The sequence below is a fragment of the Cucumis sativus genome, chromosome 3 (genome assembly GCF_000004075.3).
Source record: "Cucumis sativus cultivar 9930 chromosome 3, Cucumber_9930_V3, whole genome shotgun sequence".
Lineage (NCBI taxonomy): Eukaryota > Viridiplantae > Streptophyta > Magnoliopsida > Cucurbitales > Cucurbitaceae > Cucumis > Cucumis sativus.
Genome location: NC_026657.2, coordinates 30,223,649 through 30,239,557, shown reverse-complemented (window position 1 = coordinate 30,239,557; position 15,909 = coordinate 30,223,649). Strand labels below are relative to the sequence as shown.

General features: G+C 30.9%; 3 protein-coding genes across 4 annotated transcripts; 2 read left to right on the top strand and 1 right to left on the bottom strand.

Annotated features, from left to right (window-relative positions):
* Positions 1-129: 129 nt before the first annotated feature.
* On the bottom strand, positions 130-4,640 carry LOC101218917 (UDP-glycosyltransferase 73C2). 2 transcript variants are annotated; one of them, XM_031881914.1, is made up of 2 exons: positions 3,902-4,640; positions 130-1,028 (listed from the first exon to the last, which is right to left on the bottom strand). In XM_031881914.1, exons 1-2 carry the CDS (start codon positions 4,617-4,619, stop codon positions 268-270), a joined length of 1,479 nt encoding a protein of 492 aa, XP_031737774.1. In that variant the 5' UTR covers positions 4,620-4,640; the 3' UTR covers positions 130-267. The 2 variants fall into 2 exon arrangements, with proteins under 2 accessions (XP_031737774.1, XP_011652847.1); XM_011654545.2 differs by having other exon boundaries at positions 130-1,034; positions 3,902-4,639.
* A 1,132-nt stretch (positions 4,641-5,772) lies between these two features.
* On the top strand, positions 5,773-7,188 carry LOC101218679 (UDP-glycosyltransferase 73C6). The gene has a single exon (XM_031881723.1). It carries the CDS (start codon positions 5,773-5,775, stop codon positions 7,186-7,188), a length of 1,416 nt encoding a protein of 471 aa, XP_031737583.1.
* Positions 7,189-12,399: 5,211 nt separating this feature from the next.
* Positions 12,400-14,256, top strand: LOC101214194 (UDP-glycosyltransferase 73C6). Its single transcript, XM_004151521.3, has one exon. It carries the CDS (start codon positions 12,543-12,545, stop codon positions 14,028-14,030), a length of 1,488 nt encoding a protein of 495 aa, XP_004151569.1. The 5' UTR covers positions 12,400-12,542; the 3' UTR covers positions 14,031-14,256.
* Positions 14,257-15,909: the final 1,653 nt, after the last annotated feature.

Here is a 15,909-nt window from a genome sequence, read left to right as displayed (position 1 = left end):
TTTACGTAGCTAACTCAAGGATCCAATCACGAGTTGGTATCTAACAAATTTTTTTTCTAAAATGTATTTTTATTTTGTTTGTCATTGAAAGAGATGTATTGGAAAAAAGAAACTTAAGGAACCAAATCAAAATGCAAAACATAATACATCTATGAAAGATGTTATTGACCAAGTGAGATTGTAGAATACATAAAAAATGAAAAGTTAAGTGGAGTTACATAATGAAATTCCAACGCTTCAGCAATGTTGATGTTGGAGATTAAATTGTTAATTTTGAGACTGCTGAGAATCTGCTTGATGCATAATCTCTTCGATCAACCGCTTTAAATTGAGATGAGAAGAACCTCCTTCTTCCATGGTAGCCTTTGCTATTGCAGCTAATTCCCTCACTCTTTTTCTCATCTCTTCCCCTTCTCCACTCATCACCTTCTCAATTGCACCTCTAATGGCTTCCTTCTTCACTTGCACTCCAATTTCCTCCTCAACTCCCCACCTTAAACACTTCTCCACTCCTACACTCACTCCAATTCTCAACACTTCAACAATCAACTTCTCATTGAACGTCTGGTCGGAGAACAGTGGCCAAGTCACCATCGGTACTCCCATCGATATCCCTTCGATGGTAGAGTTCCAACCACAATGTGTGACGAAGCCACCAACAGCTGGATGTGATAATATCAACACTTGTGGAGCCCAACCACGAATCACAAGGCCTCTATCTTTGATCCTCTGTTCAAACTCTGACTCCGCCAACCAATTTTCTACTTCCTTTTTTGTTGACTTGGTTTGTCTTATAACCCAAATAAATGGCTTGTTGGATGCCTCTAGGGCTAGCCCCAACTCTATGATTTGTGGTGCTATTACATTGCATATGCTGCCTAGCGCGGCGTATATTACTGATTCTGACTCTTGCTTGTCTAACCACTTCATGCATTCTTGTTCGTCAATGGCGGCTTTGTTTCCTCTTTTTGCTTTGTCCTTTGTGTCTTTGTTGCATAGTGAAACTGGCCCAATACACCAAACTTTGTCTGATCCTAAACCATATGAATTCAAACATTATATTTTATTTTCCATACTCTGTTGATTTCCAATTTTGTAAATAGTGTTTTACAATTTTTTTTTCAGTCCATGTGAACTTGTAGATTGATATTAGTTGTAGGAAAAAAAACTTGGGTGTTTATTTCTAAATAATAATAATAATAATAAATAGATAAAACAAACTTAGGTGTTCCTAGCTATATGTCTTTGTGCAGCAATTGTCAAGTAAAATGTTATCATTTGGCAATCTTTTATAAGAAATATCTTGATTGTGGGTGAAGTGTAATATCTTAACTATTTAGTTTGACATGTGTCGCGAGTCAGTTGTGTGTAGGGAAGGTGTTAGCACCCTACAACACCCACAAAATGGTTAGTCAGTTTTATCTTTTTAAAATTAAATATAAGAGTTTACAAAACAAAGTTTTTATTTAGGTTTTGTTTAAATGTCTCATGTTTATTAATTCATATCGAAGAAAGTAAAACCTAAGCATTAATTGATATTTATGAGAGACATAGGAGCCATTAGAAAAATGAAGTTTATTTTTGTTTTAAAAGATTTTTATTCACCTTAAGAATATTAAGATACCAAAACTTGATATTTTAATTTTTATCATAGGTGTTTAATGAGAAACTTCATGTATCTATAATTAATAAATTCATAGAAAACACTACTCAGTCTCATTTAATTTATGAAATGTGTTTATTTAAAAAAATCTATTAATTAAATTTTAAACGAAAAAATTTCATGTATTCATGGAATTTAAATTATAAAATTCATAAAAAACAATACTTTTTCTCCAATTTACATTTTTATATTTCAATTGAAAAATGAATAATAACAATGACAAAACATTATGAAATTTGAAAAATACTTGAAGGATAATATGCTGAGATAAAATAAATACATGGATAATATAAGCAATATGCAAAATGTACAAGATGATTAATTAACGTATGATGCAAGATAATTAATTAATACAACACATGCAAGATAATTAATTAATGCAGGATGATGCAAAATAATTAATTAATTCAAAAGGATGCAAATAATTAATTAATGCAAAATGCAAAATAATTGATTAATGCAGAATGCAAAATAATGGAGAAATATGCAAAATATGTAATTAATGCAGAAAGATGCAAAATAATTAATTAATGCAGAAAGATGCAAAATAATTAATCAGGCCAAGCCATAGTAACGAATAATTAAAAAATGAGGCCAAATGGGTATCAAATAATAACTAACCGTAGAATGCCAAGGTAGGTTTAAGGCAATATGCAAATAAATAATCACAGTAGCCAAAAGAATGTCAAATAATTATAGAAGATGCATACTGATTAATTAATTAATACATCATGCAAATAATTAGACTGAGTGAGTGTCAAAATAATTAACTATATGCATATAATTAGCTCAGAACTGAGAATGCCAAAAATTAAAACGGTCAAATATAGGGTGCCAAATGGATAATTAACACATATGCCAAACATGCCAAATAGATAACTATTAACTCAAGATACCACGTGGATACAAACAATTAACAGATGTAAAATGGATGTCTAAATAATTAAAAAAAATAGCAAATAATTAAATCACGAATGTCAAATGGGTGTCAATTGGGTGCTAAATAATTAAGACAACAACCAAATAATTAACCGATCATTTAATTAAGACAGCAACAAAGCATCATTTAATTAATTAACCAAATGAAATAATTAACATAACACCCAAATGAGTGTCAAATAATTAATCCAGAACACACTAATTAATTAATCTAGTAGCGAAATGGATGCCAAATAATTAACCAATGCAAAACACTAATTAATAAGCGCACCAATCAAATAATCAAATTGGTGCCAAATTAATTAACCAGATGCAGAACTCAACAATCAAAATAGTCAAATGGTCAAATGGATGTGCAGAAATAAGTGTAAGTAATTTACACACAATGAATGTGAGATGTCAAATAATTAAAATGATGCAAATAATTAAAATGATGCAAATAATTAAAAGACAGTCAAAATGGGTGTCAAATGATTCAAATTATGCAAATAATTAAAATATATCAAATTAGTGTCAAATGATTAACTTATGTGTCCCCCTTCTCTATCAAATAATCTTCCTAGCAAAAAAATCCCCCTTCAATTGAATCTTCTCATTCTCTTTTTATAGGACAATGTCTCATTTTTTTAGATAGAAGTATAGTAGTTTTAGAGAGTAAAGTGGAGTGGATAAAGGGAATGAAGGTGGAAGACTGGAAGAACGTGAGAGATTGGGAGAAAGTGGGAGCGTAGTGACTAAGAAAAACATGTAATGGTTGAGAAAAATACGGAGAAGGAAAAAAACGTTTACTTTTAATTTTAAATATGTTTTTATTTTTAATTTTGTTTTAAAACATAGATTTAAAATTAAAAATTTAAATTTAAATTTTTTTTTAAAAAATAAAATAAATGAAAAAAGTAAAAAAGACTTGACAAAATACAGTATCCACTACATGTATTGCCTATTTTAGATTACACTCATTTTCTTCCTTTCACTTAATTGTCTAATCATCATAAATTTTGTATAATTAGTTTTTTAAGTGGTTAAGTTAAGTTTTTTTTTCTTTCATAAAAAATAACTATACAATACAAAAAAGTTGAAAACATTTATAAAACAGAAGAAGAAAAAAAGAGTTCACCCCATGTTAAAATGTTGTTGGACATGCACTTGACAATATTTACTTAAAAGTATGCTATTGTACTGATTAATAACATTTACCTCCTCATCCATTAGCTTTGAAGAGATGATAAGTTTTCAATAACAAGGATGAACAAATTAATGAATGAAGCTTTTTGGGAAAGAGAAATAATAGTTAAGTACCTATTGTCTTCTTAAACTCCTCGAGGTATTTAGGCTCTAACCCATTGAATGAATTCATAATAAAACCATAAGAAGCGCGGTCAGCTTTAGCCATTTGATTCCCCCACTCCAAGAACACAGGATCCAAAGTAAAGACAAGTTGAGACTTTGTAACTTGAATCGAATCAGGGAAATTAGGGATAGAAATTAGCTCATAATCAGAAGCAGCCATGATTTTCTCCCCAAAATCGGTAGCTCGCAAAGTGGCCATAAAGAGAAGATAGAAAGCAGACAAGCTGTAGAAAACAAGCCTAGGAACATTAAACTTATGAGCAATTTGAATAGTCCAAGGCAAGGCCATGTCTGAGACAATACAACATGGTTTTGGAGAGAGTTGAGGAAACAAATGCTCTATTTCGGAATAGAGGAAGGAAGTTGCGGTTAAGAATTGAGGGAGTAAGTGAAGCGAAGGTAAAGAATCAAAATTTTCGCAGTTTTGGAGAAGGTGTTGTTGATGAGATGGGAATGGGAGTTGGATAATTTGAGTAAGAGGAGACTGAGAGAGAAGGGATTGGATTCGAGTTGCGTTTTGTGGGGTTGTAATGAGAGTGGTTTTTACACCACTTTGAGATAAGAGCTTGGCGAGCTCGGCCATGGGGATTTGATGGCCTTGAGCCATAACAGGGAAGAGAAGGAAATGGGGAAGAAGAAGTGATTGTTTGGATTTGGAAGACGCCATGAGAATTTGTGGAGTGAAACATTACAACTTCTTCTTATATAGATATCTCTTTGTCCTTTCTTGGTTACCAATTAAATCACCTTATTTCAACTATTATCATAGAAGAAGACACGTTGCATTTTATTTGTTTCACATTTAGACCAAAAAGAAGGAGAAAGTATCATTGTTCCGGTTTCGTATGGTATTTAGATTTCAAAATTTAGGATTCTTTTTTTAACTTATCAATATAAATAAATAAGAGAAGAAAGAAAATAAATTGATGTAAAACATAAAAAAAAAAAAAAAAACAAGTTTTAATTTTGTTTCTGTGTGGTGGAGAGATTAAATCATCGTCTTTTTTCTTTTTGTAGATTTTAATAAAATTTCAACCATTTTGATAAAAGATTAAACTTTTTTATGTGTTATTTTTCCAATTTCCAAATTTCCAAATTTTCAATTTTTAACTTTCATTAACTTGAATATGAAAAAACCAGACACAAAGAAAATTATATGAATTGGATTGATGTAAGTTCTTTCTTCTCCTGCTATCCAAAATTTTCTTAATTTTCATCATTTCATCTCAAAATATTTTTAAAATTTTATTTTGTAATTATTTTTCATTTCAGTTTTTAAATTTATACTCCCATATTGATTTACACATATATTTAGAATAGACATATAAATGTTTGTCTTATTTTAGAGAAATTAAATTGTGATTAAAAATGATATATTATACTCTAAATGATTAAACTAGTTTTATCAACTAATTATAACAATTTTCCTATTTTCTTTCATAAATTTCAATGGAATCACAACCAATTCTTTTCCTAATTGTCCTCAATTCATTGTGCAGATCTACTCATTATTTAATATGGTTCAGGTTTCCTTAACCTCCAAAATTTGTAAATTAGTGAGATGAGTGGAGATGTGTGTAAACTTGTCCTAATACTAACAATTATTTAAAAAAAAAAAAAAACTGAGCAAAACAATCCTTATTACTTATAAAAAATAAAGTAATAGAAAAATAGAAAAATCTATCGTTTTGGGAGAAATTGTTTAATCGTTGGTTTCTTCTACAAAACCCAAATCAGAGCACCAAAAACTGCCACCGTCTCTTTCTTTACCAGCTTCACTTCCCATGGCTTCCCCTCCTCACTTTCTTCTCTTCCCATTCATGGCACAAGGCCACGTCATCCCCATGATTGACCTTGCTAAGCTTCTTGCCCACCGTGGTGTCATTATCACCATCGTCGTCACCCCCACTAACGCTGCCCGCAACCACTCTGTTCTTGATCGCGCCATTCGTTCCGGCTTACAGATCCGTATGATCCAACTTCCGTTCCCATCGAAAGAAGGTGGTCTCCCAGAAGGGTGCGATAATTTGGACTTGCTACCTTCCTTTAAGTTTGCTTCAAAATTCTTCAGAGCCACATCTTTTCTTTACCAACCTTCTGAAGATCTCTTCCATCAACTCAAACCTCGCCCAATCTGCATAATCTCCGATACGTATCTTCCTTGGACCTTCCAACTTTCTCAGAAGTTTCAAGTCCCCAGGCTCGTTTACAGCACTTTCAGCTGCTTCTGCTTCCTCTGTATTCACTGTTTAATGACCAACCCTGCTCTTTCCATCTCTGATTCTGACTCTGTAATTTTCTCCGACTTCACTGATCCCGTGGAGTTTCGCAAATCGGAGTTACCTAAATCCACGGATGAAGACATACTAAAATTTACATCTGAAATTATCCAAACCGATGCACAATCCTACGGCGTCATTTTCAACACATTTGTGGAAATGGAGTACAATTATATAACAGATTATAGAAAAACAAGACAAAAATCGCCGGAAAAAGTGTGGTGTGTCGGCCCTGTTTCCCTTTACAACGATGATAAACTCGATTTACTCGAAAGAGGGGGCAAAACCTCAATCAATCAACAGGAATGCATCAACTGGCTTGATGAGCAGCAACCATCTTCGGTTATCTACGTTTCTTTGGGCAGTCTATGTAACTTGGTGACAGCCCAACTCATAGAGTTAGGACTGGGATTGGAAGCATCGAACAAGCCATTCATTTGGTCAATAAGAGAAGCAAATCTCACAGAAGAACTAATGAAATGGCTGGAGGAATATGATTTGGAAGGGAAAACCAAAGGCAAAGGATTAGTGATTTGTGGATGGGCTCCGCAAGTTTTAATACTAACGCACTCTGCAATTGGGTGTTTCTTGACGCACTGCGGTTGGAATTCGAGCATTGAAGGAATATCGGCGGGGGTTCCGATGATCACTTGGCCGTTGTTTGGGGATCAAATATTCAATTATAAGTTAATTGTAGATGTTCTGAAAGTGGGTGTGAGTGTGGGGGTGGAAACGCTTGTAAATTGGGGAGAAGAAGATGAGAAAGGGGTGTATGTGAAGAGAGAGATGGTGAGAGAAGCCATAGAAATGGTGTTGGAAGGAGAGAAGAGAGAAGAGATGAGAGAGAGAAGCAAGAAACTTGCAGAAATAGCGAAGAGAGGTATGGAAGAAGGAGGATCGTCTTACAAAGATATAACGATGGTGATAGAAGATATTATTGGTAATGGAGGATGTTGATGGTTGAATGATGCTCAAATGGGGGATTTTTCTGTTTGATTCATTGTTCAGGGTTTGAATTCTTGCAGATTTATTGGTTTGAATTGGCCATTGGTGAGTGAACTTTCATGGTGAAATTGCAATTTGATGGGGATTTGGAAAATAAGTTTGTTGTCACACTGCTCCACCCCCTTCAACTCATCTAATACAAAATCTTATTGTTTATTGTTCTTAAAATATTTGGGAAACCACATCTTATTCTTTATTATTATTTGAGTGCGTAGAAAAGAGATTTATTTACTTGTCTAAAGTATTTTATTTTATTGAGTTAGTAACACTGACAAAAACACATGCACCTACTGCCTATGCCATGTGAAAATATATCACCTTTATCCAATAACTTCTAAGCGAATGAATGAATAAAATACCAAAAATCACCTTTGTAACACTCACATTCCACCCGTTTGAATTTGAATTGAATTAAGAATAATGTTTTTAACCAAATTCAATTTTGTTAAAAAGAGTTTAAAATAAATTATTTAAAATATACTTAAAATACAACTTTCACATGCTTTAAATCTTTAAAAAAATAACTTGTTTTTTAAATTAAACATTTCAAAATATAATCCAAAGACACGCTACATATTTCACCAACATAATATCATAATACTAAATAAATCAATATTATTTGTTATTAGTTCTTTATTTCAGTTATTCAATTAAACAACATATACTTTTAAGTATAGAAATATTGGTCACTCTATGCATCATAATAAGTTCTAACAAAATTTTATACATTTCTTACAATCTAGATGGACGTTGATAGAAATTTTTTAACGTTTATTTGTGAGAGAAATTGATATAAATCTATCATTGATAGATGATGATAGAAATTTATCAATGATGGAAACCGATATAAAACTATCATCAATAGAGGTTGATAAAAATCTTCAGTATCTATCACATTACTAGAATTTTGGATTTTAACAATGCAAAAGTTACATCATAAAGAATTTCAACGATACAATTTTTGCATCGTTGAAGTCCCAGTCAAGAAAGACTACTTAATGATGCTTTTGCAAAGCGTGTCATTAAATATGCTTAAATAACATCAAAATTGTATAACTAATACTTTTACCTTGAAATAATAAAAATGTCACCGTTTTCTATAACTTGACACCAATATATTGTCATCAACATACTTACATTGACGCTTTGTCACCGTTATTTATACATTGATACCAATATATTGTCATGGATACCACTGCATTGACGCTTTAAATGTGTCAGCATTATCTATCACCTGACACAAATTTATCGTCATCGGTACCCTTATATTGACGCTTTAAATGTGTCATAGTTATCTATACCTTGACACTAATATTAATACTCTTACATTGACTATTTAAATGTGTAATCATTATCTATCACTTGACACGAATATATTGTCATTAATACCATTATGTTTACATTTTACCTTGACGATTAAAGATTTTTTAAAAATATTGATTAAATTCATTTTTTCTTATGATCAAATCTCGGACTCTCAAAGATATTGATCTCTCACCTCAAGAAATCTAGAAAATCAGACTCCCAAATTTTCTACATTCTGTCGTAGGATTTTATTTAAAGAAAACGATTAAGTTATTAGAAAAGATTGATTAAAGAAACCCTATGAAACCATAGATAAAATTTTGAAGGATTTGAAAAACATAAAAAAAAAATTATAACATTAGAGACAAAATTGCTCAATGATTAAAAAATATTTTTATTTTAAAACATAAAGAATTTTAAATTGAAAATATTTTAAAACATTAAAAATTTTAAACACAATAATTATGATAGTAATGTGAATAAGTAAAAGAAATGAAACATAATAACAAATAAATAAAATAAGGAAATAAAAAGAAGAACCGTAATAGTAATAAAATATAATATAATAATAAAATGGTGATAATAATAATAACGGTAATAACGATAATAATGATAAAAAAAATTTTATTCTCATTCCTGCTCTCTATATTTTAGAGAAAAGAAAATAAAGGTTAAGAGTTGAAGTAATGAAATACGAATAAAAAAACTACCTTTTTTCTGATGTCGTTTTCTTTCTTCCTATTTTTGTTAGAATAGTGAAGAAAAAGACTAAATATTTTTTTTAAAATGATGATAAAAGAAGAAAAGTAGTAGAAAAATACTAAATTTTTCCTACATTTTATTTTCTTTTCTTTCTCTTTCTCTTTTAAAAAGAAAAGAAAAGAAAAATAAGGATTCGAATCTCAAACAAATTAATTGTTGTATAAGGTGCGAATCTTGGGATTAAATCTCTACCAAATGCAACATCCAACTAAGTTTATTTCAACATGCGATTTGATTTGCTTAAGATAAAGTAAAAAAAAAAAGTAGAGACGATAAAGTAACGAAAAGAAATTTTAAAAAAAATCACCTTTTGCAAAAAAAATTCACACAGATTCGCTCTAAATAATAAAAAAAATTCTAAGCAGAAGTTTTTTTTTCTAAGAAACTTTCTGTCTTTTCCAAACGACAAATTTTGATATTATGTGAATAAAATAAATTTTCAATTTCCTAAAATAAACCAAGTAAATTAAATGTGATATTTTGAGATTTTGTAAAAATAAATTAATAAATCAAATGAATATTTTAAAATATCTTTGTTTAAAATTGATTTTTTTAGTAAAATGATAAAAGTGATATTAGAAGATTTTATTTAAAACAAATCTATTTCTTTTTTTCCTAAAATAGTACAAATGTGATATTAAAAGATTTTTTTAAAATAAATTGATTTATTTTTATTTCTTAAAATGATAAAAAAAATATTATAAGATATTATGTTATTACTATTTTTTTTTTACTTTTTTAAAAATAAACAAACAAATAAATAAGTTTAACCATTATTACTAATATTATTTTTTTAAAAAATGGATAGGATAGAAATAGGTGGCTACAATGTTATTTAATTAAGATTATTCATCAATTATTAAATAGTTAACTTAATTTACATTAATTGCTTGTCAGTAGTGTTCGCACGAGACTTTAGCATAAATTTGGATTCGTGGAGTTGAATTTGAGTTGATGTTGTATTTTTGTTGATTTGATGCGATGTGGTTCGATCTCTAGAATTTGATCCTCTAATTCTCTCTTGATTTGATGCTTATGCTTTATTTGTGTAAGCAGAGTACGTGATGTTCTTGAAGTTAAAGTTTTGGAAGAAAGTTTGTATCTTCAAAGGAGCTTCAATTTTTGAGAGAAGTTGGAATCTTGGAAGAAAACTTGTATCTGATGGTTGACTTCAAGAGTTAAAAGAGTCTTCTAGCTCTTAGGAGAATTCTCTCTAGACCTTTTGGACTAAAAAATTTTCAACCTTTATAAATGAGGAGAATTCCTCTATTTATAGAGTTTTTTGGCGTGCTTTATGAGTTTGAGCCTGGTTGGTCCATGTTTACCATTTGTGTCCATTAAGCTTGTTTTTTTTTACTTAATTGAACAAAAATAATTAATTTGATCACACGGTTACGATGAAAACATGTGATATTATCATAATTGACCAATTTATGTTTTCAATTTGAATTTGGGACCCATATAAATTTCTTTAATTAATTACAAAATCAATTATTTACATTTTTCACTATCAATTTAATAAATGATGTGGCAATTTGTAATTAGTTTCAAAATTTATTATTCAACGTTTACCACGTAAACTTAAAAACAAATACAAAAATAATGAACTAATAATAAAAGTGCAGGAGCTATCCTTTTGTTAGGTTAATTAAAGTCAACTTTGCTTCTTTTTTTAAACAAAATAACATTTAAATCCCAAGTCCAAATTGTACATACCAATTAAAGATGAATATTGAAAGTTTGGTCATATAGTTTGAAAAAAATGTCTCAATTTAATTTTAATAGTTTTAATTAAAATTAGAATCCAGTCCTTTTAATTAAATAAAATTATCAACTAATCACACTAAAAACTTCTTTATAATTTTGTATTTTAGTGAACGATAAATGTTGTTCTATCGTCCAAAACGTGATGAACTCAAATCTGAAATCTATCTACCAAGTGTTGCATTGATCTCATATTTTTTTATAAAAAAAACGAAAAATTAATCTGAGAGTTTAGTTACAAATAAAACAATTAAATTCAAAATATTAGTATATATAATAACATTTTAGAAAAATTACAAATTTAACAAAAATGTGTGTAAATTTATTAATAATTTTCTAAATCATTGTTAGACTATGCATGTTGAAAAAATTGGTCAAACTATGACTTATGTATTTTGTTATATTTGTAATTTTTAAAAAGTGTTGTTATATACTTAATTTCTATTCATAAAGTTGCTATCCATTCTAATTACCCAAAACTTTATAATTTATGTGAAAAAATATATATTTTTTATTTTCATGTCCCAATATTCATTCCAAAGACTACTGCTTATATTGTTGGAATATAGCACTCAAGTGAGTTTATATTAGTTCAAGGATAGTTAATTAGGAAACATCCATGTGTTACTAACATTGGAAATAGCATACATATATTTTAGGGAAAAACCAAAGTTCAAAGTCGTCTCTTTTATAAAACCCACAAAAGCATTAGGGAGGACAATCTGTGTGGGTGAATAATTAGACAAGAGGCCGGTAAAATGAACTAATTTATGGACTACTTTGAGACATGGAATTGGAACTAAGTAACTAAAATAAAAATAATTGGTAGTTCCTAATTATGATATAATTTGACAACCACAAGGATGATTATTATTTTATCATTACATGAATCAAACAAACAAAAAAAAGGAAAACAAAAGGAAAAGAGAAATGAAACTCCAAAAGAGAACTAACTTGAAGAAAACTACCCGTATCCTGCTGCTACAATGATTTGTGGATTACTAGCAATTGGTGGACATTACAATGCATGAAGCCAAGTTGTGTTTGTCTATTAGGCTTTAATTCGTATGAACATTCCAACGAGAAGTATGAGAATACAACAAATCCATACTTTGTCATCCCTGCAGTTAAATTCCAACTTTGGCATTACGCATAGCTCAATTTGGAATAACCCAAGAATGCTGATGCAAGCCCTGACCTCACACTCTTTTTAATTTGAAGCAGTAACCGAAGATAATACATCTTATATCTTACTCTTAAATCAAAAATTAAAATACTTTTAAATTATGATGTAATAATTTCGATAGAATGATTGGGGGAAAAGTTGAGCTTGGGATACACGCACTTTTTTTTTTTAATTGTTCTCTATGAAAGTTCCGAGAAAAAGATTTGACTAATCATCAACAGCCTTATAAGTTCTTAACTAAGACATGGCAGTGAACACCCCCTTGTGCGTCTATTGAGCTAGCCCTCCCATGGATTCTCACACCCATGGAACACCTCATTTTCTTCTCTTCCCTTTCATGGCACAAGGCCATATGATCCCCATGATCGACCTAGCCAAGTTTCTAGCTCGCCGTGGAGCCATTGTCACCATCGTCACCACTCCTCTCAACTCTGCTCGCTTCCACTCTGTTCTCACTCGCGCCATTGATTCCGGCCATCAAATCCATGTCCGTGAACTCCAATTCCCTAGCCACCAAGAAACCGGCCTCCCAGAAGGCTGCGAGAATGTCGACTTGCTACCTTCACTTGCTTCCATATCCCAATTCTACAGAGCTATCAGTCTCCTTCACCAACCATCGGAAAAGTTGTTCGAACAACTCACCCCTCGTCCCAATTGCATCATCTCCGACATGTGCATCCCTTGGACTTTCGATATTTCTCAGAAATTCCACGTCCCCAGACTCGTTTTCTACAGTTTAAGCTGTTTCTTCCTGCTCTGCATGCGGAGTTTAACCACTAACTATGAATTTCTGAACTCCAACCCTGATTCCGAATTCCTGACTTTACCAGGCCTCCCTTCTCAAGTTGAGTTTCGCAGGTCCCAGATCTTTACATCCACCGATGATTACTTAATCCAATATAGTTTCAGAATGTGGGAGGTTGATCGGCAATCGTATGGCGTAATTGTAAATGTGTTTGAAGAAATGGAGCCAGAGCATGTAACAGAGTATATAAAAGGAAGAGAATCCCCTGAAAAAGTATGGTGCGTTGGTCCTCTTTCACTTTCCAACGACAACGAGCTTGACAAAGCCGAAAGAGGAAACAAAGCGATAATCGACGGCCATGAATGCATCAAATGGATGGACGAACAGAAGCCGTCGTCGGTGGTTTACGTGTCATTAGGAAGTCTCTGCAATCTGTGTACAGAGCAAATCAAAGAGCTGGGATTGGGATTGGTGGCATCGAACAAACCATTCATTTGGGTGATAAGAAAAGCAAATCTGACCGAAGCTCTAGTCAAATGGATGGATGAATATGAATTCGAGGAGAAAACAAAAGGGCGTGGGTTAGTGATACGTGGATGGGCTCCACAAGTTCTGATACTCTCGCACTCTGCAATTGGGTGCTTCTTGACACATTGTGGATGGAATTCAAGCGTTGAAGGGATATCCGCAGGGGTGCCGATGATCACATGGCCATTGTTTGCAGATCAACTGTACAACCACAAGTTCATCGTGGAGATACTGAAAGTGGGTGTGAGTGTTGGAGAGGGAACAGTTGGAGATTTGGGAGGTGTGCAAAAGGTAGTGGTGAAGAGGGAGAAAGTGAAGGAAGCCATTGAAATGGTGATGGATGGAGATGGAAGTGAAGAAAGGAGAAAGAGATGTAAAGAGTACGGTGAGAAGGCGAAGAAGGCGGCAGAAGAAGGAGGTTCATCTCATCGGAATCTGAATCGGCTAGTTGAAGATATTACTGCTCATGCCTTTGCCTGTGGTAATGGAAATGGAAGCTGCTGATGTGAATTCTTAGTCACGTCGTTTCAAACATAGGACCCATTGCATAAAATAGTTATAAGAATTTGGAACAAAGAATATCATTGGTCCCAAATTGAGAGATACGTTTTACTCTTTCCATAACTTTTGAACGAACTAGGGATTAAGAAGGCCTTCGATTTTATTTACACCTATGTGAAGAATAAATAAAGTATTTTTTTATATAATGGTTATCATGTAAATTTATTTACACTCCATCAATTCACCTTTCTCTAAAAACTATTTTAAAAAGTTCCAAACATAGAAGGAAAGCCATAAGTATTGAACTGTAATAAAATTCACCTCAAAATTTATGGTTATATATATATATATAATTTAACTATGAGAAGGTAGATCCAATCTTACACCAACTTATTTATCATTATCAAACATACATTTTCTAAGTTCAAAGGTAAAAGTAGGATATTTAAAAAATTAGGTGAAAAAACTAAATAACCCAATCCAACACATGTTGTTTAAATAACTTATTTTCCAACCGATTCTAAAATAGTGTTTAGCATTTTAGTTGAAAAAAAAAAGTATAACTTAAAATAATGCACTTATTTAAAATTAAATTCTAAAAATAAACCTTACATAAAAATTGAAGTATATCTACATGACTTACAATTTTCTTTTCTTTGCTTGATAGTGTTTAATTTTTTTTTAATGCTTAGAAAAAAAATGTTAAGGAGAAAATACACCCGATAAATACATATATATTAGCCCTCTTTTATATATATATATTTTTTCATGTTGTACTTGAAATATATATTAAATTATTCTTTTAAATTCATTTGTTGTTTCTTTTCTTAAACATGATTTTAATAGATAAATTTTTTAAAATAACAAATTTTACCAAAAAAAATATTTACTATCTATACCAAATTCTATCACAGATAGTGATTGATGTGCTATAATCAAATAAAGCTATCATTGATAGAATCCAACATTTTACTATAGCTCATAAATATTTTAATTTACTTTGCTATTTTTAAAAATGCCTCAATTTCAATACTTTTTATCATAAATTATAAATAGAATTTGCATATGATAATTAATTTAAAAGAAAATCTACCTTTTAAAAGGATATTATTAATGGCATTAAGTGAGATATTCATAGGGATGAGGATGCCACCCGTCCCCGTCTCTATCACATTCTCCATCCCTACCAATATTTTTTAGGAACGGGACAAGAATTCAGTGTGGGATTGGGTTCGGGAAAAAATTCCCCACTTTGTTTTTTGTTTTTTTGTTTTAAATTATAAATAAGTATAACTAAATAAATATAATAGGACAATTATGGTAACAATATAATATCACAGCAGATCTAGAAATTTCATATAGGGGCACTATCTAACAAACACTAAAAAAATATTAATTAGCTTTAAAAATTAATTAATTTAATACGTAGTACAATTGTCCTCTATAAGTTTTTATGTTTTGAAATCGATCCATGATAAGTTTATTATAAATTATCTATGATAAACTTATTATCTAACTCATCCAATAAATCTTTCTCAATATAAGACAAATCATTCATCTATTGATCTCTCATTCGATTGCGTAGTTGAGTTCACAATATTCATAGCAAAAAATGTTCTCTCTTCGTAATGACCATTTTCGTAAAATTCATAGTAGAAAATGTTCTCTCTTCGTAATGACCATTTCGTAAAATCAATGTCAATGTGAGCAACCAATAAACTAATGGGTAGACCTTATCTCTTTTCCTAAAGACCATTTTCACTGCAACCAATAAACTATAGTAAGGAGACACAACCACATAAACCAAATTTACATTTAAAGTGCATTATTTAATATATATTGTATTTTCAAACTTCAAAATTAATAAAATTCATCTCAATAT